General features: G+C 38.4%; 4 protein-coding genes across 4 annotated transcripts; 2 read left to right on the top strand and 2 right to left on the bottom strand.

Annotated features, from left to right (window-relative positions):
- The first annotated feature begins 201 nt into the window (after positions 1 to 201).
- On the top strand, positions 202 to 513 carry LOC103983702 (putative glutaredoxin-C14). Its single transcript, XM_009400972.3, has one exon. It carries the CDS (start codon positions 202 to 204, stop codon positions 511 to 513), a length of 312 nt encoding a protein of 103 aa, XP_009399247.2.
- Positions 514 to 7,100: 6,587 nt separating this feature from the next.
- LOC103983704 (protein SRC2-like) lies at positions 7,101 to 8,518 on the top strand. Its single transcript, XM_009400975.3, has one exon. The coding sequence runs from the start codon at positions 7,253 to 7,255 to the stop codon at positions 8,369 to 8,371; it is 1,119 nt and encodes a 372-aa protein (XP_009399250.2). The 5' UTR covers positions 7,101 to 7,252; the 3' UTR covers positions 8,372 to 8,518.
- Positions 8,519 to 9,160: 642 nt separating this feature from the next.
- LOC135638754 (probable gamma-aminobutyrate transaminase 3, mitochondrial) lies at positions 9,161 to 18,392 on the bottom strand. Its single transcript, XM_065152090.1, has 19 exons — positions 18,234 to 18,392; positions 17,668 to 17,792; positions 17,423 to 17,507; positions 14,977 to 15,049; positions 14,654 to 14,751; positions 14,267 to 14,359; positions 13,181 to 13,254; positions 13,019 to 13,057; positions 12,723 to 12,811; positions 12,577 to 12,653; positions 12,414 to 12,488; positions 10,975 to 11,022; positions 10,763 to 10,846; positions 10,606 to 10,693; positions 10,432 to 10,510; positions 9,966 to 10,056; positions 9,749 to 9,827; positions 9,526 to 9,641; positions 9,161 to 9,411 (listed from the first exon to the last, which is right to left on the bottom strand). The coding sequence occupies exons 1-19, from the start codon at positions 18,258 to 18,260 to the stop codon at positions 9,334 to 9,336; spliced, it is 1,518 nt and encodes a 505-aa protein (XP_065008162.1). The 5' UTR covers positions 18,261 to 18,392; the 3' UTR covers positions 9,161 to 9,333.
- A 1,401-nt stretch (positions 18,393 to 19,793) lies between these two features.
- On the bottom strand, positions 19,794 to 23,469 carry LOC135638755 (phosphoglycerate kinase, cytosolic-like). Its single transcript, XM_065152091.1, has 6 exons — positions 23,206 to 23,469; positions 21,753 to 21,830; positions 21,403 to 21,663; positions 20,600 to 20,917; positions 20,246 to 20,404; positions 19,794 to 20,156 (listed from the first exon to the last, which is right to left on the bottom strand). Exons 1-6 carry the CDS (start codon positions 23,398 to 23,400, stop codon positions 19,962 to 19,964), a joined length of 1,206 nt encoding a protein of 401 aa, XP_065008163.1. The 5' UTR covers positions 23,401 to 23,469; the 3' UTR covers positions 19,794 to 19,961.
- Positions 23,470 to 26,022: the final 2,553 nt, after the last annotated feature.

Below are 26,022 nucleotides of genomic sequence, written 5' to 3'. Positions count from 1 at the left end.
ATACAAATCTTCCAAAAATGCACAGTGAAGTCAGCGTCAATGAAATGATAGAAGACAATGATGCTGTGGGCACGCAAACATTGAGCTTTCCATCTCTATATAAGCAGGTCACACAGGAGTACTGAACTCCAACACAAACCATTCAGCGTTCGGTTTGGCTCTTCAGCGGACTATGTTCTCCATCCATTTTGCTACAATAGAATGGACAAGGTGAAGAAGTTGGTGTCCCAACGAGCGGTGGTAGTCTTCAGCAGCAGCTCATGCTGCATGTGCCATACTGTGAAGAGCCTCCTCCATGACCTCGGTGTCAATGCTGCAGTACATGAACTTGACGAGGAACCAAGGGGAAGAGAGATGGAGACGGCGCTTGCCGTGCTTGTGAGGTGTAATCCTCTGGTGCCACTTGTATTCATCGGAGGCAAGCTGGTTGGATCTACAGAGAGGATCATGTCACTGCACCTTGGTGGTGAATTGGTGCCACTTCTTCATGAGGCAGGTGCTCTTTGGGTCTGAATACTGAGCTCTGCTCTCATATGAATCAGATACTACAGATATAGAACACAACATCATCTAGTTTTATGTGTGTTGTGTGGAAACAAACTGTGGAGTCAATAACTAAAAGAACTATTTTTAGATCATACCATGTAACTTTGGCACTATAATGAAGACCAGTTCGATTTCTCCTAGGTTTCTTGACTTTCTCCACTGCAACGTGATCGAGAGCTCTGGTATGTATGCACTTGGCACCATGAATTCTGCAATCTAACAAGGTAATATATTTGTTACCACATGGTAATTGTTTGGTTCCAGCATTTGCAATCATTGCACACCAAATGAAAAGAAAGAGAGAAAGAAATAAAGCATGAAGAACAGCTCATCAATTTACATCTCTTTTGGTGATCTTGAGCATATATATCTTTTCCAGAATTTTGTTTTGGATGACATTCATGATCATTCTGTTACTTTGCTGGAAATTGGAGTGATGAGTTACTGGTGTCATTCTCATACATTGCATAAGCATATCTACATCCTTCCAGCCGTTGATGTTCAAATGCAAGCTTGGTAAATCAGATTGCACTACTATTAGCATTCAACTTGTCAAGATGATTTCACTGATCCACATGATATCCTAAAGTCATCAAATAAAACAAATACAGCATCAAATATGCATTCATTGGTATATGGCATTCTCTACATACTTGATATCACTATCAACGGAGTATGGAGAGTACAAAAAATAAGCAGTAGCGAGTAGATGCTTCATTCAGGATGTTAATAGAAAGCAAAACCATTTCCATGTCGAAAGTCAAAATCTTTAACCAACAAGTAAAAAAGAAAATTTATTTTTCTTTTCCATGAGACTTTCTCACACAAGATTCTCCAACTCAATTGATAAGGGGCATATACCATATCAATTCTCGGAAGCAAAGACGATCCACCGTAACGAATAGAAGATATAATTCTTCTTATCATAATTCTTTTTGTACCAGAGACCATAGCCCCTGTCGAGCATCCGACATCATTCTTCAACAAGGCACACCACTCCCATGCCTACTGTGGTAGGTAGGCATGGAGGAGGATGTCCCCGGTTATCACGAAAGGTATATGGAGTTTCCACGTTCACGCATTGTAAAAGTTATCCCAGACACTAGAAGAATACACAGATGTTAGCTTTCCTATCACTGATTTTGAGCATCGAAAGAGGATAGAAAACTTTGATGCCTCTTTTTGTCTTTGTAGGAAGCCCTTCGCCCAAATGACGAACTAAGAAAACGTGACAAGAAAGAGATGCATCTATCGTAACGTAAATAAATATATGTAAAATATATAGGGAGATAGCATAAGAAATTACGATTCGGAATTTCCACAAACAAGTTGTGAGCAAGAAAGATCAAACCGGTGGGAACGGCGGCACAGTGGGAGAATATGCGAAGCCAGAGCCTCTACTCCACCTTTACCGAAAGATCACAACGAAGAAAGCGTGGTGGTGGAACGCACGCAATGTCGGTTCGCGGCATCAGAGACCACCGGAAAACGGGGGCCGGCCTTATTCCCCTCCTCTTCCCACATAAAGCTTACGTCTTTTGGTGATACCCCATCCACGGCGGATAAGAGAGAAGCAAAAAAGCTGACGGAACCAGCTGAGACCAACTTGTTCTTGGAATCAGCGTGCTTTCGGAGGAGGAAGATGATTCGGCTGACGCGGCGTTGCGACCGTACAGCCAGTGGAGAAGTCGGCGTGTGATTTGAATGAATCGGACGTGTTGGCTAAGAGGGAATAAAAAGACTTGCGTCGATAGCTCCATGATTGGTGTGTCTTTTGAGGTCTCCCATCTCCCTCGACCTGCTACCGTATACTCTATGGACTCTGGTTGACGTCGAGAGGATAACTGTGCACGTTTGATGCCTTGGGCTTTCGCCGATGGGATGGGATGGGATGGGATGGGATGGAAGCAGATGCGAGCGGTTCCTTTCCAGCCAAGTTTCGGTCCTCTTTGGGCTGGTCTCGACCACTGTTTCCCTCGAACCGATTCGATCGAACCAAATCGAATAGGTCCGACGATTTGTCTCTGAACCCAAATCGAAACATAATTTGGTTTCGATTTTTTATTTTTAAAAAACTGAAATCGACGATTCTAATTTCAAACCCATTAATAAAACAAAAATAAAACACAAATAGAGTCTATATTTAACTAACACCCATTATTAACTTAGATTTGAATCTTGATAGAGTTATTTAATTTAATATAAAATATCATTATTTTATTTTATTTTTTATATCAACTTTTTTAAGTTATTACACTGATTAAGTTTTAAAATCTATTTTTTTTTCTTCAAAATTTAGAAATAAAATTATGAATTATTTTTTTAAATATATTTTATATTTTTAATAATAATAAAAATAAATAATTAGCAGTTCGAGCTTAGGATCGGAACTGCTCGAACCGGAACCGATGGTTTGATTCTGGTTCTTGATTTTGGGAAACAAAAAATGACCACTTTGTTGCTTGAATATATCCTTAATCCAAGTATAATGTGATTGGATTACATTTAGAAAAAAAAAAAAAAAAAGGTATATATGGAAGAAATAACAATGGTGTGACCTTTAGGATGTTAGATATTAAGCCAAAAACTGAAATCGAAGGTTTGAGGTTAAGGATCAAGATATATGCTGGTGCTACATGATTCAACATTGTTTTCCTTTTTTTATCTTCTCTCTCTTGGTTCAACATATTTATGCAAAATCTCACCTCACGATTAGCAATCACAAGGAGGAAGACATCACATTACTTGCGACCTCATCTTCATATTTTGCAGCAGTGAAGAACCAATGAAACAGGAGATTGATAGACAAATATTCATCCATAAAGATTGCTGACGTTTGTTCTTTGATGCAGCTCAAGAATTCTAAAAATAAGAACTTGACAGACTGTTTAACTGAACAACAAAGAAGTAGACATACTCCAGTGTGCATGTGATTGGTATCAGTGAACATATAACAACAAGAACAGAATATTACATCAATTTGCCAAAGAATTCTCAGCACAATGACAAAAATTCATTGAGAAGATTTCATATTAACTGGAAAGATGGCGAGAAAGAATCGTCATCAAATTGATGTCTCCATGCCCAGTGGAGAAACTAAACAAGACTCCTTAATCATCCAGAAGATAAAGATGATTATTCAATAGTTAGCTTCGGTCATGTCTTCGATACATAAGAGAACTCAGCCTCTTCAGATAGGACAGCAGCAACTCTCCTTCAAGTGTTGCTTACGTCGAGGCCCATAATCGTCAATAAAGCTAATGGATCGATCAGGAATGTATCATCATTTCTCATAAATGACCATCAAATTTGCTCCAGAAATCAGGACGATCATGTTCCATCTCCGTCCCTCTTTCGTTTCTCTGTGAGCATCATGTTCGACAGCACCATCCATCAAAGTGATGATATCCATCATTTCCTCTGAAGTTTTTGTAGTCAGCTCCAGACCCTTTTTATGCATGTGAAATTTACTAGAAGATAGACCATCGCATCGACTGATAAAAGAAACAGCAGTTCCCGATTTTTCTTGTGATCCTTAATGACTGGATTGTCATCTCTACCTATTTCCATCGGCATACAGGTTGCCATCATCATCAGACTCTATATTCTAAATGGGCTCTTCCTTTACTAGCCCATTTAATTTTCCCAATTCAGACCAAAAAATTCCATCCATTTCATCAGAATTAGAACCTAGTTCACAGTCATCATCTCAATCATAAGATCCTAAGAGCTTGGAGTTAAGCCTCCAGCTCTCTCTGCAGAATCTATGGAATGAATAGGAAGTTACACAATAAGGATGATCAGTACGATCATCGTCCTCAGAGTCATAAATAATCCTTGGCACCTTGTTCAAATAATCCTTTTAAGGAACTTCACTTGCTCGAGTGCTGTCAAGCTTGTAACTATCCACATCATCTTCCTCTTCATCATCAGAAATTATCAGATCCGATATCATTTGAATGAAAAAGGTGAACTTCATTTCATCAACTTCCATTAAGTACTGACCTCATTATAGGGTTCCCGGGACCATGCCACGACAACTAGTATCATTTCAAATCACAGACCATTTCCCCTACAAGGCCAGCTCTCCAAAGAACTATCATCATTTTTACGAGTATCTGCAAAAGGCAGCAAAAACTGCACCATCACTGTCATAAGCCAAAATTCCATGCAGTAGAAACATCTGGCCTTCTGGTGGTCATCTCCGGTTCGGTCCTGTGACATAATTGCTTTTTTCTGCACACTCATCAGGGGATTTTTGTGATCACCAAGAAAGAATGCACCAATAGTTTTAATAGTTGCACCTAAAGAATAAGATCAACGGTTTTAGATCCTCGATGACTTTAAAATTGTGAAATTAAGTTAACAAAATATTAGGAGTTATAATATATCGATTTTGTGAAGTGATTTGCAGGAACTACATACCTGAGATATCAAAGCACATAAAAAGAAAAATGAAAACTTTGCGGCTTATTTCATCTGATGGATTCAACAAGAAAGATATACCTTATAAATCTGCTGGAACCCTCTCTTACTAAATCTATCGAAAATCTACATAGAGAAACGTTGTAAACAAATTAACCTACTAAAGGAAGTCAATGCTACATCTATAATGTCAATTCTGCATATTGAAGATGGATATCCAAACAAAGGAAATATGCCAGTATCAGAATCAATTGGGATCACCCAGGATCAACCCATTTTGACCTGGTATTTGCAGAGACCAAGATCAATGCTACCATAAGTTGCAGGGACTGAACAAGACTCTTATTGGAAAAATCTATAGTTTTGAGCTTGTTTTGAGCCAATCATAACCCAAATCAGCTGACTCAGATCAGGATCACACACATATTTTTCTGAAAGTGCAAAAGGCTGCAATGATGTTATTGAATGGTTGATTGGTTGTCTTGCATTTGTAAAAGGCTGTTGATTGGTACCGAGCAAAATGTCCTTTTTCTAGAAAGCCATGAGTATGCTCTTCTACTTACGAATGCAAGACAACCGATTGACCATTCAAAAACATAATTACAGCCTTTTGACACTTTCAAAAAAATGGCATGTGTAGACAAATTCGATAAAATATTTGCTCAAAGGCAACAATACATACATCAAACACCTACTTATGGAAATCTTGAGTGGTTAACATCTATCTCATCAGCAACCAGATCTCTCAAATTTAAAACGTTAATTAGTTTCATCACCGAAGAAAAAATTATATACGCATCCCACTCCGCAAGAAAAATGTTTGAAACGAGTTATATATATTGACGACTTAACAGCAGTAAAATTAACTGGAAGAAATTAACCAGGCACATTAAATTGAGTATGCAGTCTATGCATTGCCTGTTTACTGCTACTTGCATCATGAGACATCAGAGACACACCTAAAAGTACATTCTTTTAAGTACAACTTCATCCTCGGAACACCAAATTATACTTTCATCCTGTCCAGCTAACAACAACGTTCAGTATAAAGATCATGAGCGTCTCAAGATTTCATCTTTACCTCGACATATCGAAGTGGTCACAGCCAAAGTTCAAGCAAGCATTCCGCGCGGCGGTCTAATCCCTCGACAAAACAACTTCTCCTCGATGCGGTCCTCCTCCGGTACGAGGAGAACAAGCTCCACCTACTTGCTGAGGACATCCCTAATGCTTCCCTCAAATCTCCCATTGGTGGCCACACCTTGGGCCTTAGTGGAACTCGGATCACGGGGCATGGGGGTAGCGGATTCGCCATCGTCGGTGGGAGACGGCTGCGGCTAAAGGAGGGCGCGGCGCCAATGGCAGCGGACGACGGCGTTGACCGGGCAGTAGGACGACGGCGGCAGTGGAGACGGGTAAAGGTGGGATGTTTGTGGAGGGAGGAGATGAGAGGGAGGGCGTAAGGTCCGATGTTTTACGGTGAGGTTACCGCCTAGAACACAGGGCACAAACTGCCTTCGGAAAAAAATAAATCTTTGGAAAATCGTCCATGGCACGGAGGGCTTATCTTCACTGCGGTGACTAGACTCTGACGTTGGGACAGTACGCTCAACTCAGGTAAGATTACCTCCACTCAATTGCTGACTCAAGTGCTTTCAAAAAAATTAAATCGTCTCAAAATCATCCAACTATTGCAAACTTACCCTTACTAGAGGTCTCCAGACTCAAAAAAAAGGGTAAGCGCGATATATTTGGCCATGGAATTAGATTCTTCTCCATAACTATTTGATGAACTGTCAATAATTGGATTGACTTGTATATAAATCTTAACATAAGATCACTTTAATTATTATATCCAACCCTTAGTTTTCCTAATTAAAAATAAATGATAATAGGAAAAAAAAAAGGAGGCATCAACGTGGATGGGGCGTTTGATTGTCCGCGTCGAATACGCGTATACTTTGAATATTCCGCATTAATAATTCAACATCTCCTCGGTGGGTGACTCACTAATAGGCCCCACGTGTTCCATCCACTTAAAAATAGCCACGTCGGATGAGATGATCTTGGGGAGCAACGTATGGTATCACGCGTTTATATAAGCGGTCATCGTTTCGGAAATATCGCTGCGACTTCCGATTCTTCCCATCCCGATAAAAAGTCATCTCGTCGTCGACGACGACTTCGTCTTCTGCTGCAAAGAGATCCAATTCTTGGAATCGGGAGAGGGGAGAAAGAGGAGATCGGAGCTGCGTGTGATTGATTGATTGACAGAGTGAGGATGGCGGCGTATAGGACGATCGAGATGACGCTGATCTCGGCCAAGGACCTCAACGATGTCAACGTGTTCTCCAAGATGGACGTCTACGCCGTGGTCTCCATCGCGGGCGATCCTCGGTCCAGCCAGCGTACTCCGACAGATAAGAACGGCGGCAAGAGCCCCTCTTGGAACGCCACCCTCCGCTTCTACGTCCCCGTTGATCCCGCTGCAGCCGGGCGCCTCGTCCTCCACGTCCTCCTCCGTGCCGAGCGCACTCTCGGCGATCGAGACGTTGGGGAGGTGCAGATCCCCCTCAAGGAGCTCCTTGTGGACGGCGGAGGCAAGCCCTCGTCCGGCCCCCAGTTCGTCAGCTACCAGGTCCGCAAGACCGGGTCCGGCAAGCCCAAGGGCGTCCTCAACCTCTCCTACAAGTTCCTCGACGCCCCTGCCGCCGCGGCCGACCACGCGCCGCCGCCCCCCGTCGCGTATCCTGCCGCGGCACCTCCCCCCGCAGGCTATCCCGCTCCGGGGACGGATTCCAAGCCCGCCTTCGCGTACCCTGCCGCAGCACCTCCTCCGCCCGCAGGCTACCCCGCTCCGGGGACGGATTCCAAGCCCGCCTTCGCGTACCCTGCCGCAGCACCTCCTCCGCCCGCAGGCTACCCCGCTCCGGGGACGGATTCCAAGCCCGTCAACCCCGTAACGGTGAACCCGGCCCCAGGGAGCAGCGGCCCGGCGTATCCTCCGCCGGGGAAGGACTTCAAGACCGGTGAGCCCGCAACCGCCTACCCGCCGCCGGGCCCATCTGAGCCCTACCCACATGCCTACCCACCGCCGCCGCAGTACGGGTACGCGGCGCCACCGGCCGGGTATGGGTACCCGCCTCCGTCCCAGCAGTACGGCTACGCTCCTCCTCCGTCAGGGTACGGGTACCCGCCGCCGCAGGCGGGGTACGGATACGGGGCGGCGCAGCCGCCGAAGAAGAACAAGTTCGGGGGGGGGATGGGGGCGGGGCTTGGCGCGGGGCTCCTGGGCGGCGCCATCGGCGGCCTCCTCATCGGGGATATGGTGTCGGACGCGGGTTCTTACGACGCGGGATACGACGCCGGCTTCGACGATGCCGGCGGTTTCGACTTCTAAGCCTTCTGTTACGCCCTCCATGCGGTTTTCGTTTTCTGTTTTTTGTTTTTGTGTTTTTAGGTCCGTCCTGCTTTTAGCGTGTTCGGCAGAAGTCTCGCTTACCGTCGTTGCCGTCTAGTATGGTAATAAATATGTGGTTTCTGTTAATTCCTTAAAGCCATCCAATAATATATATATATATATATATATATATATATATATATATGATGATTTCTTAAAAATTATCTTCTTTTTTTTTCAAACAATATCTTTAATTTAAAAAAAATCTAAAATATCCCTTAAAAATTTTTATTAAATAATTTCGTTCATTTTTTTACAAAATCGTAACTGTTATAATTTTTATTAGTTTTAATAATGTATTTAAAATATTATAAATATTAATAAAAATATTATAAATAATATTATATCATTATTATTATTTATAGATAATTATAATAATATATTTTTAGACTTATAATTAGTTTGGTTGTTATAGAGTTAGATTGGTTGATGTTAGAAGTCTATTTAAATTATTTATAATATTTTAAAGTGAACTCTATAATATATATATATATTTTTTTTTTTGTGATGGCTAAAAATATTATAACAGATGAAAACAAATTTTTAAGAGGTAATTTAGGTATTTTTAAATTAAAAATATTATATATTTTTCTAAGAAAATCGCATATAGTAGACAGCAACAAATATGGGAAAACGTAGCATATTCTATCTAATGTGAAAATGCATTTCACCTCAGGTAGTAGTAGTAAAGTAGACAGCAATAATTTCAATAAACGACTAAAAAAAATATGGGAGAATGTCAACATGACCAGTGTCATGCTCTTATTAAAAGCAATAATAGGGTCATTACAAAAGCAATTAAAACGTTTAACTTACAGAGCGACCAACGGATGGATGATGGAGGAGCCAATCCGACGATGACGATGCTCCCTCCTCCAAACACTTGAGATGATTGGCTCTGCCTACTGTGTTCTCTTGGATTTCAGCTCTGCCACCTTCTCCTCCGTGCTCCTCAGCGCGTCTCCGTAGATGCTTACCAACTGCAACGACAGAAGAAACAACAAAAGCCTGAGTCCTCTGAAGCTAAGCTGGTCATCACTTCAAAAGAGAAGAGATGAAGAAGACCAAGCACTGAAAGACTCATTTTATCTTACTTCATCAACTTCATCTGGGGTCATTACGAGGGGAGGAGACATCATTGTGTTATCCCCAGCAACTCGAATCAGCATCCCACGCTTCTCACACTCTGACCCAAAGATTGCACCTACTCCTGAAATCACCACCACAGAAATCGTTACAACTTGTGCCCGCAGCAGATGCTGAAACTTAGCTGCATATCTGAATTGAACGGTTGTAATCCATCAAGCTACAACACACCCCATTCAGGAGGGAATGGGTCATTTGGAGATTTGTTGTCACTGAACTCAGTTCCAAGAATCAACCCTGTCCCACGTATCTGCACGATTATATATGTTTTCATATAAAATGAGTATATTACTGCCGATTAGAACATAAAATAGGCGTTGGTTAATAATTCAGAATGAAAAAATAGCACAAACACACAGGTTTTATTTTTGCTAGAAAAAAAGTGTACCTCACCAATGATGGGACTTCCTGAAAAGGTTCTGATGCCCTCCTGGAACTTGGGAGAGATCGCTGACACATGGCTAGGTATCTCTCTTTCCCTGCAAAACATGATCAAGAATATTAGAGATTTGAAAACCCCATAATCTTCAAAGGACGCAAATCATGTCAAACTCCTCATGTTTGTATGTATGCTCAGCATCAACGGTTTTTTCTGCTAACTTCATTTGTTGATTACTTTTAGATGCTAACTTTATTTTGAATCTTCAATTAGAACTAGTAAATGAGAGAAGACAAGAGGAATATGTAAGAAGATTTTATTGAAAATAACAAAAACAATTTGCTGGCTGTTATTTTGACTACTAATATTGCTCTAAATAGGTAAATCAGGACATTGTCAGGTTGTTGCATTCGTTACCAACCAACTGAAAATGGAAAAAAAAAAAGAAAAAGCATGCTAAGAAAGATAGTCTCACTTATAAATCTTAAGTGCTTCCAAAGCAACAGCACAAGAAACTGGATGCCCCGAATATGTGAATCCATGAGAAAATGAACCTAATGAAAACAAAGAAAAACACAATTAGAAATGAGAAAAACATAAAATGATAAAAGGGGGAACCTTTTTTAACTAGAAAGGCTATGAACCTTACCGAGTTTGTTACTTTGTGAATGTATAACTTCAACTATTTCTGGGCTAACAAGTGTTGCACCAATTGGCATGTATGCTGATGAAAGAGCCTACAACATCAGTATAAGTAAAATTAATACTTGAATTAGGATACTTCAATTGATTATACTTTCACTCACTTTTGCTATGGAGACAAGATCAGGCTGGATCTTATATTTGTCACATCCAAACATAGTCCCTAGCCTTCCAAAAGCAGTGATGACCTGAAACATAAATAAGAACCATTTGGTATTAAATAAGGACCTCAAAGAGGATTCCTTTCTCTTTGAGAAGAAGAGAAGAGCTTTTGGCATTTATCTTCTATGGTAAATATAGGTTGGTGTTTAGGAACCTCATCTGCGATAAAAAGGATATCGTACTTCTTTACAACAGCTTGAATCTGTGGAAAGATAAGGAAAAAAGAAAGATGCATATTACAGTTAAAAGAATGTAAAACATCACAAGTATGCATATACATCTACAAACAAATAAGAAAGACTTATGAACCTTATAATACTGGAAAATTCATCAAAGAAATTAAGCATTAAACTGCATATCCTGATATAGTAAATGAGGACAAATCTGGCAAAAGAAAACTTATAACGGATAGAAGTCTCACCTCCTATAGATATATATATATATAAGGGTCCAAGAAACATATTCACAAAAATCTCACCTTCCACAGTTGTGAAATTTGAGAGAGATGAGTCAACTCTATTTATAAGAGAATGGAATTATAAATTTTAATGTGTACTTGATATTTGTTGTTAAAACAGTTTATCATAACTGATCTACTGCACCAGCTGGAGACAAGGACAAAGGATAGTATACTGGTATTGTAACTGAAGCATAACAAAATGGTGCCAAGAGTCACAGATATGTAACCTTGTCTTCTGATCCATTAAATCTAGTAACCTAGTCTTTACTAATTACACCATACGAAAAAGATTTCCAACAATATCTAGACCTTTCCATGGCAAGATGTCTATGATTGGCATGTGAATAATGTATGCAATCCTGTTAAGACGCTCATCATTTTCAAAGCAAAAAAGAATGTTCCCTATAAAAGCTACATAATAACAAAAGGATTTTGAAGTGGAACTAAAAATTCCTCATGCAACAGTCTGCGGATATGCATACTGATGTTTGACTTTGTCTTCTGAACCAATAAATCTAGTAAACTAGTCTTTACTAATTACACCGATAAAAGAGATTTTCAACAACTACTAGACATTTTAATGGAAAAATGCACATGATTGGCAGGTAAATAACTTATGCGGTCCTGTCATGATGCAATCATATTGTTTTCAAGGGAACAAGGAATGTTTCCCAGTTGAAAAAGTTACTGTAAATTAGACTGCAATGACAGAAGGAAATGAAACTGGTATTAGAAAATCCTCATGCAACAGTGCAGAGAGTGCCAGAAATTTGGTAAGCTAAATTCCTAATGTGGGGCTATGTAGGTTTTATTTAGGATTACACTGATAAACGAAAGGTTTTAGTTACCAGTCCGATACCAGTTTAGTGACCTATTAAACTGGTATAATACCAGTGTCCTGGGCAGTATACCAACTTTAACAGCCCCTTTCATTGAATAAAATATTATATAATATGAATGAAATATTTATTTACTGGTCTTGAACTAGATGTTTCAATACAGGTACTTGATTGGACAGCTAAACACTTCAATCATTATTTATAACCTTAAATGCAAAATTAGCAAAAACAGACTTAAATTGGATTGGAGTTTCCAGTACTGACCAAAGGAACTAGAGACACCCCTAAACTGACCTTTTCAAAATATGTCTTTGGAGGAGGTATAACACCTCCAGCACCCATGACAGGTTCAGCAATGAATGCAGCAATCTGAAAACAACAACTACTAGATTAGCATAAACATTCTCAATAACCATCCAAAAATATCATCAAGTGGGTGTGACAAAGGAACAGTTACCGTGTCTGGTCCTTCTTTCAGAATAAGATTCTCCAAGTTATTTGCCAACCTAGTTGAAAATTCCTCCTCCGTCTCGCCTAATATTCAGTTTAAAAAATAAATAATTGATGTTTCAAAAATGATTATCTCTAACATACGATAACTACCAGGAAGGTGAAAGCGCCAGTAGTGAGGGCAATCTGTGTGCAAAACAAATGGTGCTGGCAGATCAAACTTCTGGTGTAAAGCTGGAAGACTGCAAATGGACAAGTAGAGAAAACTGTCAACGACGTAGAACATTTTTTGGCATGAAAATACCAAACTGATAACAAATAGCAAGTTTGCTGAATAAAAAAAGATTATATTCACATCATGACTACCGATGCAAACAACACAGTAAATAACTCATGACTTGTGAGGCAAAAGTTCTGAAACAGGAACATTAAAAATGGTTGATATGTACCCAGAAAGACTGGCAGATATTAATGTTGATCCATGATACCTGCAAAAATTCCAACATTGAGATATTAGATATGTTGGTAGATTCTACTGCTATAAACAGGTCCAATAGAATCACATTGAGAAACAGTAAAGAATGACCAAAGTAATAAGGTAAACAACATACGATTTTGAACGTGCTATAAATTTCTTCTTGTTTGGCCTTCCCAATGCATTGTTATAGTACCAAACCAGCTTCACCTGAAGATAGTAATTCCGGCCAAAAATTAGATACTTCTACCACTGGATCTTACAAAATCATATGGCAGCACATAAAAATGGTCAAAATAGAATTTAGTTTCAATAATCTTGAACCAAGCATCGTAAAATAGCAGAAATCAAATCAAGGACCAAGGCAACCATGCAGGAGACCAAAGTGATATTCAAAACAATTGTTCAAAATTATTGATAGAAATTTTATATCAAGGACCAAGGTAAGTCTGCAGAAGACCAGAGTAATTTTCCAAACAATTGTTCAAAACATTTAATAGCAAATCCATAACAGCTTCACCTGAAGAAAGAATTTTCTGTCAAAAATAAAAACTTCTACCTCTGGATCTTCCACAATCATATGGCATGTCATCAAAATAATTGCCAAAATAGAATTTAGTTTCAATAAACTTGAACGAGGCATCGTAAGATAGCAAATTCATATCAAGGACCAAGGTAAGTATGAAGGAGATATAGTGATTTTCAAAACAATTATTCACTTATAAAAAGTTGCAAGTGTCCATGTAGGAAAAACTCTCTTAAAAAGATATTATGTATATCTTCGTTATTATGAGTAGTCATCATAAAAATCAACAGATAATTCCACAGAAGTTTGAAACTAATAGTGATGGGAAAATGTTGAAATATTATAAAAGGACCTGCTAAACATGTCAAAGAGAGATCTGGTTCTTCAAGAAGACCATGAATATTATTAGTATATAAACATTATCACCACATAAATGATTTATTTTGTATCCAAATTAAGTTGAAGCAGTAGTAAGAATTCTATATTATTAAATGAATTGTCGATCCTAATCAATCATCAAACTCAAAGAAGCTAGCTGTATTATTAAATGACTACCATGTAAACGGAAGCGAATTTCTTTCTGAAAGCAAAGTATTGAAACTATCAATGTGTATACTGAACCAGAAACATAGAGAATGACCTGAAAAACTGTTTGTTAAAATTATGGTTCGATCATTCAAGCAAAGAAAAACTAACCTGGGAATCATTAGCTTCTGAACCACTGTTGGTGAAGAAGACCTTTCCCATTTTTCTAGCTGTGAAAATCTCAAGAATTTCCTTTGCAAGATCCTAATCAAAAGCAACAAACTATTTCAACTGTCAATAAATTGTAGCATGTGTAAATAAACACTTGAGAGAAACATGCCATTAGCAAAACTGAAAATAGTAGGTATGAAACAGTAACACCAAGTTAGCACATCTGTTACAAGATAACCACAGGAGAAACGGACATCCTTCCTGTTTATCTCACATATTATCAATTAAGACAAAATTAAGTTCCTATCAAGCCAGGAGAATTAAGCAAAGCACTTGGGATAAACTAAAAAAATGCTCAGAACTACTACCAGAAAAGGTTATTCATACCAGGGATGGTTTTGTGGTACGGTTCCAAAAGGAATGATAGAATGGCAATTTATTTAACTGTGCAGTTGCTGCAGCAATAAGCCGAGGTTCATTTCCACCTAAAAAGATTGAAGTAGCAAGTTCAGACAATAGAATATTTTAAATATTATGATATGTTTGAAGTATCTCTAAAAATAATTAGACTGATATCTAAAACAAATAATTAGGCAGAATGTATGATTTTAACTTGCAGATATATCGTACAAGGAGAATAAGCTGAAAATGTAAGAGGTCTGGGAAATGCTCTTAAAAATAAGAAGACAGCATAAGTAAACTTGTGGTACCTAAAGCTGTACACCATAACCCAGCAAGAGCATCAAGATATTTCTTCCCATTAATGTCATAAACATAGGATCCCTGCAATAGTTTACCCATAAGAGATAATCACAAAGTAAAATCATCCACTACAACTCAAAGAAAAGGCTGTCAATTTTCAACCAGCAGCAACCTACCAAATGACTGCAAATGATATAGATGACACTATAACTTGTGAATTTTACGGGGCCAGAAATTTCAATTTCTTATCTTGCCTCACCACAACTTTTAAATAGTAAAATCTACATATTATAATTAAAAGAGAGAGAGTTTTAAGCTGTCATGAAACAAGATTGTAACAATGATTATCTTAACTGCTTCCAAATACAAAATTAAGAAAATTTAAGAGGGAAGCACATGCACCAATAGCTACTATGTATCATGTAGCCACAAATTTTCATATGCAATATCAAAATTTACAGTATCCAACAAGACTTTTTCTCATAAATACAGAATATACTAGCAATTCTATTCTAAAAATAGTTGCAAGATGTTGTCAAGAGTCAATGTTGATATCTAATATCCTCTGCCCCTGATAAACACATAAAATTTAACCCTCTCTGACACAGATGAACACTATAGAGAAGCTGATTAACATTTATAGCGACAACCAAACCTCCTAATAGACCTAATGCAGTGTATAAGAAAGAGCAAATTCATCAATGAAGTAGCAACAAGGCTCTTTGCTTACATGGTGATATAATCACTAGGTCTACAAAGGCAACAGTAGGAAGGCTATAGCTTTGAGTCCCAAACTTGTTACTAAATAAAACAAATGTTGTACTAGACTGCTTCTGCAATGTCAGGTCAGGATCAAGGTCTGCAATACCGAATTGTACCACCCGGTACGGGCGGTACATACCGGTCCGACAGGCTACCGGTATGCGAACCGCCCACTACCGGGCGGTACGTTCAAAAAAACCCCGTATCGGACGATACGGGGTAATATCGGGCGGTAACGATCGAAATTTCGACCGTTACCACCCGGTATAACTCGGTAACGGTCGATTTCGACTGTTACCGCACTATAGTAGTGCTACAGTGCTTTTAACTTTTTTTATTTTCAGGTATTTTCGGAGGTTTTAATGGACTAAAATCAGGTGTACCGCTCCGTACACCCGTACCGTACCATACCGAGCCCAGGTCGAAACACCGGTACGGTACGATATTGCGAACCTTGGTCAGGATAACTGCCAGACAACCATTGTTAACTTGTCATTTAAGTGCTTGGCAGGAGGACATTAGTAAAACATTAAAAATAAAACTATGTTGCACACGAAACCTCTTACACAGAATCTCAAGCATATTATAATAGTATGCAAAACATCAATAATCCTATTGATGTGGTTACAATCACCAATAAACAGAGCGAAGTGTTGTGACAACCTTCAACATTTTAACAATCACAAATGTTCTTCATGGCTTGCATGTGTGTGCAGGTTGTCACTCTATACCACAAATAACAAAGGATCTACATAGCAGTCAACACCAACAATCCAATACGAAACTGTGAAAAGCCTGATGAAGAAAATAAGCTTCTTCAAACATAATTGATTCCTATCACAGCAAGTCTACAATCTATAATCCTGCAGCTTGTTATAGGGAGTAAATTACGACTATGGACAAACAGGAACATTAAAAAAATATTAACATTAAATTTTTTACAAAGTTTATTTTAGTAGACATATTTGACAATTGAGGTCCAAACCAGGATACATTAAGCTGTTTAGCACAAAATTGACTGGTTCATCACATGATTAAATATCTATCCCATGGTATGTCAGATAAATAGTGCTATATGTTTGCAATAACGAACAAAAAAAGCAGTATGTTGAGAACCAAACCTTCTCACATAAATAACCAACAACCAAATGTTCTTAACTGGATGGAATATTCTAAACACATGATTGTCATATTTCACCAACTCTATGTGTGCATGGCTGCATGCACCTAACAAACCATGCACATCATTCATCTGGCAGCCGAAAATTGTTGTGAGACCATGCATCTTGCCCCATGTATGATTGTGAACTCGGCAATGATTGCCCTTAATAGTACGGTGTAGTTAACAACTGTTGAGTTGTCATTACTTTTTAATAAAGAAAAAAAAATATTTATGCGACTGTAACAGTACTTTTACCATTTAATGAAGTTTATTATATTTGAATAGCTTAATTCCATGTTGCATGGGTACGTGGTAAGTTTGTTAAAGAGGGCTATCCATGCGAGCAAAATCCTTCATAATTAATCCAGCACAATGACATTGGCACTGTAGCTATTCAGTGACTTATCTCACACATGGCTTTCGATATTTTGTGTATATATGTAAATATTGCTAGAAACATCAAAACATCTATGGTGATCCAATCACAATGATGGATCAATACCAACTATACAACACATCAAACACAGTACCTCCGATTTATCGATGACTAGAGGATGCAAATCAGTGGTTTGCCATCCAGCAGTGAACGGTGCTAACATATCGTGTCCCTTGAACCTAACATAAGAAAAATTGCAATATGAGATTAAAAAGCAACTGATAACACAAGCATTAAGCCATGATACGTTCCCATAGTGCATTGCAAGCAGATCCAAGGAGTTGATAGTGCACCATGTGCCAAGTTGAAATTGTTTTACAGAAAACACATTATTCGTACCCTCTCTCTTCTGTTGATTCAGATTGAAGAGGTGCCGTCGAACTCATCAGCCTTGCAGCTGCATAAGTTGTGCATTGAGGGGCATGCCCCTGCAACGTTGCTACATTCCTGATGGCCATGCCAGCCTATGAAAAAACAGAACTTGAGATTAAATCAAGAGAATCATAAAAGCAAGTAGACGACCAAATACTCGAACTAAAAGGCAACCAAAAGGGCCCATCTAGAAATTGCAAGAGAAAAGAATCACATACAGTAGAACATATAGAAGAGGAAAAGATCCAAAGAACCTTGATCGGGCACTCATATGAAGTATCCGAGTATGAAGAATAAAAGCTCCAAAAACAATAATACCAGAAACAAAAAATCAAATTTTCGGCTACCAACACAATCGGATTAAAAATTAACAACAACTTTAAGTCGTTTTAAGTAGGAAGCAAGAGGAATCTTGAAGTACCATTTAATATATTACCCCAAAAAGAGAGAACAAGAAAAGTATTCTTGATTTACTGTACAAGAAATCTAATCTACAAAGAGGTAGGAGGGCTTGGAGGATCGAGAAATCGAACCTTGGATCGAAGGAGACCACTCGCCATGGTCTTTGCTCGAGACGTAGCACCCGAGAAAACAGAGGGACGATCGCTACCCTTCCCCTATGAGGACGAATGAAGCGACGATGACGGGGGACGGAGGGTGTCTTTATGACGAGGAAGGGCCGTAGCAGGAAAGAAATCCACCGAAACTGGGAACCCGAATCATTCACCTATCTCACAAAGGAGTATGTGGAGCCAACTTAAAAACCGCGCTCTCGCTTATCAGAAGGAGGAATCCGTGGAAGCGGGTAAAACACTCGGGACGCGAAACTCTTCCCCTTCAACAGGTAGCGAAGGGCTGTCCTCGTTCGCAGGAATCATTCCCTCAAATTTATCTTCTTATTATTATATTGACTCTATTTTCAAAATAATAATTATAATAAAACTAAAAAAAACAACAACAAAAAAAGAGAGTGTGATATAAATATATATATATATATATATAGGTGTATGGAAAGTGATAAGGATGAAATGTTTTATATGTGGCTCTGACATGGAACTGGAAGTGCGTGTGTGCAGGTCAATGAGAGAGAGAGAGAGAGAGAGAGAGAGAGAGAGTAAACTTTGGAGCAACGCCACGTGGGTTTTAAATTAATGAGGATTTTTACACATCCATCCTTGTGCAGTTTGGAAATGATTTATTAGGCCCCCCTATAAATTTTAACTATATATGTGTATATATGTGTATGTATGCTTTTCTACTTTTAAATATTATTCTTCTTGGTGTATGATAAATACTCTGCAGGTTAAAGTCCATTAAAAAAAAAAAAACTTGGGTGAATATTAGTTTGAATTTTGAAATAATATATAAGAGTTGCTTGAATATTTACTTTAAAAGGCTCCAACTGTATCATGAGCTCATATTGCAATTGAGATTTATGGTCATGTCATGTTGATGCACATTTCATTCAGGGTGTTTAATGTTGAGCTTGTTGGTTTGAGGTCCCAAGGCATTACATTTATATGCTAATCCGTCTCTTAGGGCTCAATTATATATAGATTAGGAGATCATGTTGTTGGAATTGATGCTTTAAGAAATTGCGGCGATAGTTGCATTATTAAAGTGATAGGATCATGTTGTTGTTGGAATTGATTATTTAACAACTTGCAATAGTGGATATTAAAGTGATACGACGAGAGATTGAAGTGGATTCCACCGAACGTGGCTCCACAGGGAATATGAATCCAATAACTTTGGAATTATCAGGTGCATCTAAATAACCTTTGTTGTTACTATCAGCCAACAAAATGGTAGATGAAAACAAAGGTTACATGTTCCTAACATTTTGAGGATCCAGTCATCATGATGCAAAGACTAGATAGATTACATGCACATTTGAATAGCAGTAAAAGAGCATGTCCCTGCCCACCTGAATGTTAATCTCACTGGTGGCAGCACCGCGTAATCCATCTTTTCAATTCGAGAGTAGAGGGATGTGCATACCGTATGTTTAACAAAAGACTGGTTCGATATCTGTCATTCACAGCTTGAAAACACACAAATCCTAACCAGTATCGCATAAGGAACTCATGGAATACTTGAAGGTTTGTTTCGGCAACAGACAGTGAATTCACTTCACAAGGGAAAACTTATTCGATCACGTTAGCAAAACTTCGAGAAAACGATCTCGACGGACATGGAGAAACGTGCAACTATTAACTACTTTTAAAAAGTCAAGGATGAGGAGGAACTGCCATTTCGGTTTAGGCATCATCAAGAGCAAGAACACCTGGAAGAGTCTTGCCTTCCAACAGCTCCAAACTAGCACCTCCTCCGGTTGAAATGTGGCTCATCTTAGCAGCAAGTCCGACCTTCTCAACAGCGGCCACCGAGTCACCACCTCCGATGATGGTTGTGACCCCTGATCCACTCAGATCAGCCAACTTCTTTGCGATCGCCTGTTCGATATAGACCAAATTATGTACTCCATGTACAAATAAACTTGAAGTTTATACATCTGCATACACATTTGTCTGCAATCAATTACCTCAGTCCCCACTGCGAATTTTTCATACTCGAACACACCCATGGGTCCATTCCAAATGATGGTCTTGGTGCTCTCTAAAGTTCCACTGAATGACTTGATGGAATCAGGACCGATGTCTAAACCCATCCAGCCATCAGGAATTCCAGACGCTGGTACAATCTGCAAAAAGAACAAATCAAATTGCTTGTACCACAAAAATATATATCATTATATGTTGGCATGCGCGCCGTTCACACTAATATGTTCGCTTGTCTTTATATCTATGGTTATGCTTCAGCAATTGCCGAAACAACAAAAACAGCAGCAGTAGCTCTATATTATATTTATACAATTTGACAAGTTAGATGGACAAACCTTGCTCTCTGCATCTGCAGCAAACTTGTCAGCTACAACCACATCAGTAGGCAACAAGAGAGACACCCCTTTAGACTTGGCTTTCTCGAGAAGTGATGTAGCAAGATTAAGCTTGTCTTCCTCGACTAGGGATGAACCAACAGAATACCCTTGTGCCTTGTAGAATGTGAATATCATTCCCCCACCAAGGATGAGAATATCTACCTTCTCCAACAATGACTCCATCACCCCAATCTTGGTTGAAACCTTAGAGCCACCAACAATCGCAGCAAAAGGTTTTTTGGGATTTGCTACAGCACCAACAAGATAATCAAGTTCCTGAAACAAAACAAAATAAAATCTTAGCATCAATGAACATTTGACACAGAACAAAATAATAATTATATCCTGATAGCAAATAGAAAGTATAATTCTCAAAGAAAAGTTTTGTAAATATTCAGTAGTTACAACCATGGTTCGTCTTAACGGTCTGTACTAACGTACCGACTAGCCATCAATATGTAATGCATACCGAACCGTACCGACATACTAACATATGATACAATAGGGCACACCAACAAACCAGTATGAAATGCCCGTACCGGTCCCCTGTCGGACGAGTACATGACACCCGTATCGGACGGTACGCCACTGTACGATGAACCTTGGTTACAACAATTGCAAAACAAGTTGAACGTAGAATGAGTTTAAAACAAATAAATCCCAAGACCATTTGTGGAAAAGAAAAAAAAATTGCATCTAACTTGTTCCAAATAAAAATATTGGATTTATGTTTCATTGCAAGGATGGGATCATATGAATACCTTCTGCATAAGAAAGCCGGCAACAGATGGCTTTAAATATTTGGTGACTCCCTCTGTCGAAGCATGAGCTCTATGGGCAGTGCCAAAGGCATCATTGACATAGAGATCAGCCAATGATGCTAACTTCTTTGCAAACTCTGGATCATTCTTCTCTTCCTCCTTGTAGAATCTTACATTCTCAAGAAGCAGAACACCTCCATCTGGTAATGCAGAAATCAATTTCTCAACTTCCACTCCAATACAGTCGTTGGCCATCGCAACCTATTTAAACAAACCTAGGAATTAGATCTGAAGAGAAAGACCAAAAAATCTAAGAAGCACTGTGGTATCATGGAAACAATAGTATATACATTAACACCAAGAAGCTCAGATAGCCTAGGGACAACTGGCTTCAAGCTGTACTTTGGAGTGACACCTTTGGGGCGACCCTGCAAATTTAGACCATACAATCAGTTCTGCGTTGATAGCCTGAATGTATGAATGAGCAAAAACAACTGGATAAGAAGTTAGTCTATTTGCTTATATAAGTGGGTTAAGCATCATAAAACCTATGACAGAAAAATCGCATCAGCTGTGATTTCCTCGCTGGATGCATACATGAATTTGAGAAGCTTTGAAGCATGACATTCTAGAGAATACTGCATGCTGTCGAGAAGCCTAAAAGCAATGTAATGAGGACTGTAAAACCACGGTTTCTTATCAACAACAATTAAGAAATGCTTATTATTACTTCCGATGTCACAAAAAGACAATGCCTAATACACGATAGAAGTTCGAAAGAGAAACATCATGCACATATGATTCTTGCAGCACCAAAGTAATGCTATCTGTGAATTATTCATGATCTACAGCCAAAAGTCAACAAGATAAACTAACACTCATTAAGACTGTCACTATATACACACAAATAGGTTTGGCACATGATAGCCAATTGATGGTGTTCAACAACGAAGTTAATTGAGAATATCACTGCAGATCTTGATACCGCTACATTAGGCAAAACAAACAGAAATTATCCAATAGAGAGTATCTAATAGGCCTTCTCTTTGTAATAATAAAGGCACTTGGCATAGAGAAAAAAGGGAACAAAAGGTTTTGAACAGTTGTTAACCCAAAGGGCATCAAAGTTTGACTACTGGCCTCTCCCGTTCTTCCTACCCTCACCTTTCCTATGTTCCTTGTATACCAATGTGCAATTTGATGCCTCGTTAATAACCCCTGCACTCTGCACTCCTTGCGCACATAACATATATCTTCCTGATGGATAGGCACTTCTTATATCTGACAATAAACTAACCAAAATTGGAATTGGATGTACCGAGTACTCACAAACCAAACAGGAAACCTTTATATCCGTAGCTACTTAGGAATTTAAAAGACTTGAACTGTAACTACTGACTCATGCCAACTCATTCTAATTTTAGGTTCTATATTGCAGATCCTTGGCTTCTCACATATGACTGAAAATTTTACCATGCTTTATCCTTTTTTTCCTTTTGCTATTTTGCCTTATTCGACAAGAAAATTCCAAACTTTAACATATTAAACGCAGATTACGATCTAACAGTTACAAAGGTCACATAAACCAAAAACAGCAATAATCAGACATGAACTCCGTAAAAGAAGAAAGAAAACAGCGAAAACATTAAGATAAGGGAGATCAAGTTTGAAGAATCATGGAGGCATCAGAAACAAAGAGATCAATCAACAGAACTGAAAGGCAATAGATCCTGGCGCCGAAATGGATGAAATCAATAGACCGAAGACCACAGAAACAGATGGATCCAAGTGACAGGGGATCACCAAATGACTAGCAAGGATGATCCTGGCGCCGCGTTCCATCAAGTACTTGATCGTCGGGACGGAGGCGCGGATCCGGGTGTCATCGGTGACCTTCAGGTTCTCGTCCAAGGGAACGTTCAGATCCACCCTCACGAACACCTTCTTCCCCTTAAGATCGGCTTCCGTCAGCGCGCCAACACTCTTCTTCGTCGCCATTCTAGATCTGGAAACGGGAGGTTTCGACGGAAACGAGGGATGAGGAGCGGGAGAGGTTGAGAGACGAGAGGAAGCGGGGGCATCGTTTATATAGGTGAGAATGGGACGGAGGTTGATGCGATCAACGCGAAGCTGCGCTGGGATTGGGCTTTCTTACGGTGGGCCGAGAAATGGACGGCTTGGATTCGATCGATAAAATGTGTCCATCATTTAATCTCGTCCGTCCGTCCGTAATTATAATTTATTTATTTTATTATATCAGAAGGAATCCAACACTAAGCATCTTATCATCACATTTGATCAGACTAAGAAACATATATAAAACCCTATTATATTATTATTATTAGATACGATCTAATCATTAACACAATCAATCGAAACTCAAATTAATAAAAGAATAATCCAAAACGAATTTGTCAAAGAAGCATAGCAGAATAATCTCAATTCAAATATGAAATATTCTAAGAAATTTTATTTTCAAAGCATTAATTTTTATTTTTATTTTTATTTTTTTGTGAGAGGGAGAAAATTAGAAACAATGGTACCATCTCAAAGATTCGATACTTAGGCATGCTGATAAATTTAGAAAAAATAAAACAAGTCAAATGCTGATCCATAAACTAAGTGGTGATGTCATGAAAAATAAATAAAGAATTGACCAGACTCAATTAATATATTCATCCTCTATTCTCTGTGACACAACTCAAATTGCATTGTTGTCGAGAGATGTTTTAGTCCAATTGGGGATTGCTGTATTTGTCAGCATGACAGAATAATAAATGTATATTATTATTATTATTATTATTATTATTATTTTTCTTTTTCACCTCCACATTATTTATTTCATAAGGACAATTTGACGAAGCACAGATTCCACCTGATCTATCTACTATTATTGTGAGGAATATATCAAACCCAAAAGATTAAAAATAATAAAATAGATTCCTTCCAAACTCAAACTTATCGAGTCAGATGATGAGCATACTGATCTTAGAAAACATTCGACACTCAAAAAAAGTATATTTACACTGAACATAGAGGAAGATAAATAAATAAGGCCGTTCTTGATAAAACCATTAGGAAAGCTGCAACTTGCCATCTCTCTCTCTCTCTCTCTCTCTCTCTCTTTAATTTTGGTCTGATCATACGAGTGAGATAAAAAGAAACACTGAAGGACTGCAATATGAGCTTTGGATCATACAGAACCCTCCAAAATTGAACTTTGGTGCAGCAGCTGTTTGTAGTTGTGTTCGTGCGGGGGAGTGTTTGGGTCAGTGATGGGGATGGAAGCGGTGGTTTACTCAGCATCGATGGCATGATCTGTTTGCAGCTACTGATTAACAAGAGTGAATGAAGGCATTTGATCTGTCACCAGGTTGCTGCTACTGGACTGCAGAGAGAGAGTGAGTAAAGAAGCAGGGGAAGAAAGCCCATGCTTTTTTCGGTGCACAAGAAGACAACAACTTTCTCTCTTTCTCTCTCAAGCCATGTTTTTTCTCTAAACAAGAAAACAAGAATGATCCTCTCTCTCTCTCTCTCTCTCTCTCACACACACACAGGGCCAAGAAAAAGCAATCCCCTTGTGGTCGGTCCATGGCTTGTCTGCCTACTGAACTGCCTGCGATGAAAGGTCCAAGGAAGTGTTGAATTCTGTACTTAAGCTTGTGGGATTCGTCATTGCCCAGCAGAGCTCACCATATTCCAGGTTGATCTTGTGATTTTTATTTTAATATCGGGATTTCAGTCAAGTGTTGGGTCTCACATTATTTTATCTCCCCATAATTTATTCACTAATTCAATAGTTTTATCTATCGAAAATATTTGTGTACGAGAAAAATAATAATAAACTGGGGATAGTCCTATTTTCACATCCTACATTTTTTTTTTCACACGATCATAATATCTTTTTATTAATACATTAAAAGTAAAAATAAATAAATAAATATTTTTTACTAATATATATATTATAAATATTTATTATATTTTTTTTATTCATCAGAATAAAAATAACAAAATAATCATAGATTTTATTAAGAAATATAGTGATATTAATTCAAAAATAAAATCCAACTAACTTTACCGGATGATAGAAGAATGTCTACTTTTCATTAGAATCCGATCAGTGTTACTAGGACGTTGCTTTGAAAATTAAAAAAATATTATATCGTCGAGGATGAACTCCTATAAGTTAATCATAAAATAAATATATATCCAAAGTCAATCATCTCATCGACATATATCAAATGTCTAAATGAGCACTCGCCCAACAATAAATGAAGAGATTTTATTCTATAGGATGAATTTATATTTTTTCAACAACAAATGAAGATAAACCCACATTGCATTCATAATAAATATACGGAGTGGTGTCTTTTACTCACCAAAGTTGGAGCAAATGGGATGAATCATCCTCTTTACCTTCAATAGAAAAATAAAATCTATCTTATATTAGTTATGTTCATATCAAGATGAAATAATACATTAAAACATCGAAATTTATCTTTTAAATATTATTAATAAATAAATAATATTAATTATATTTAATTAACTTAAATTATAGTTCAATCGATTCAATTAAACTCGATTTAACTATAATTTAACTGAAACAGTCTTTAATTCTCA

This window comes from Musa acuminata, chromosome BXJ3-5 (assembly GCF_036884655.1).
Source record: "Musa acuminata AAA Group cultivar baxijiao chromosome BXJ3-5, Cavendish_Baxijiao_AAA, whole genome shotgun sequence".
Classification (NCBI taxonomy): domain Eukaryota; kingdom Viridiplantae; phylum Streptophyta; class Magnoliopsida; order Zingiberales; family Musaceae; genus Musa; species Musa acuminata.
Note: the sequence above shows the minus strand (reverse complement) of the source record. Positions and strands in the feature narration are given on the sequence as shown.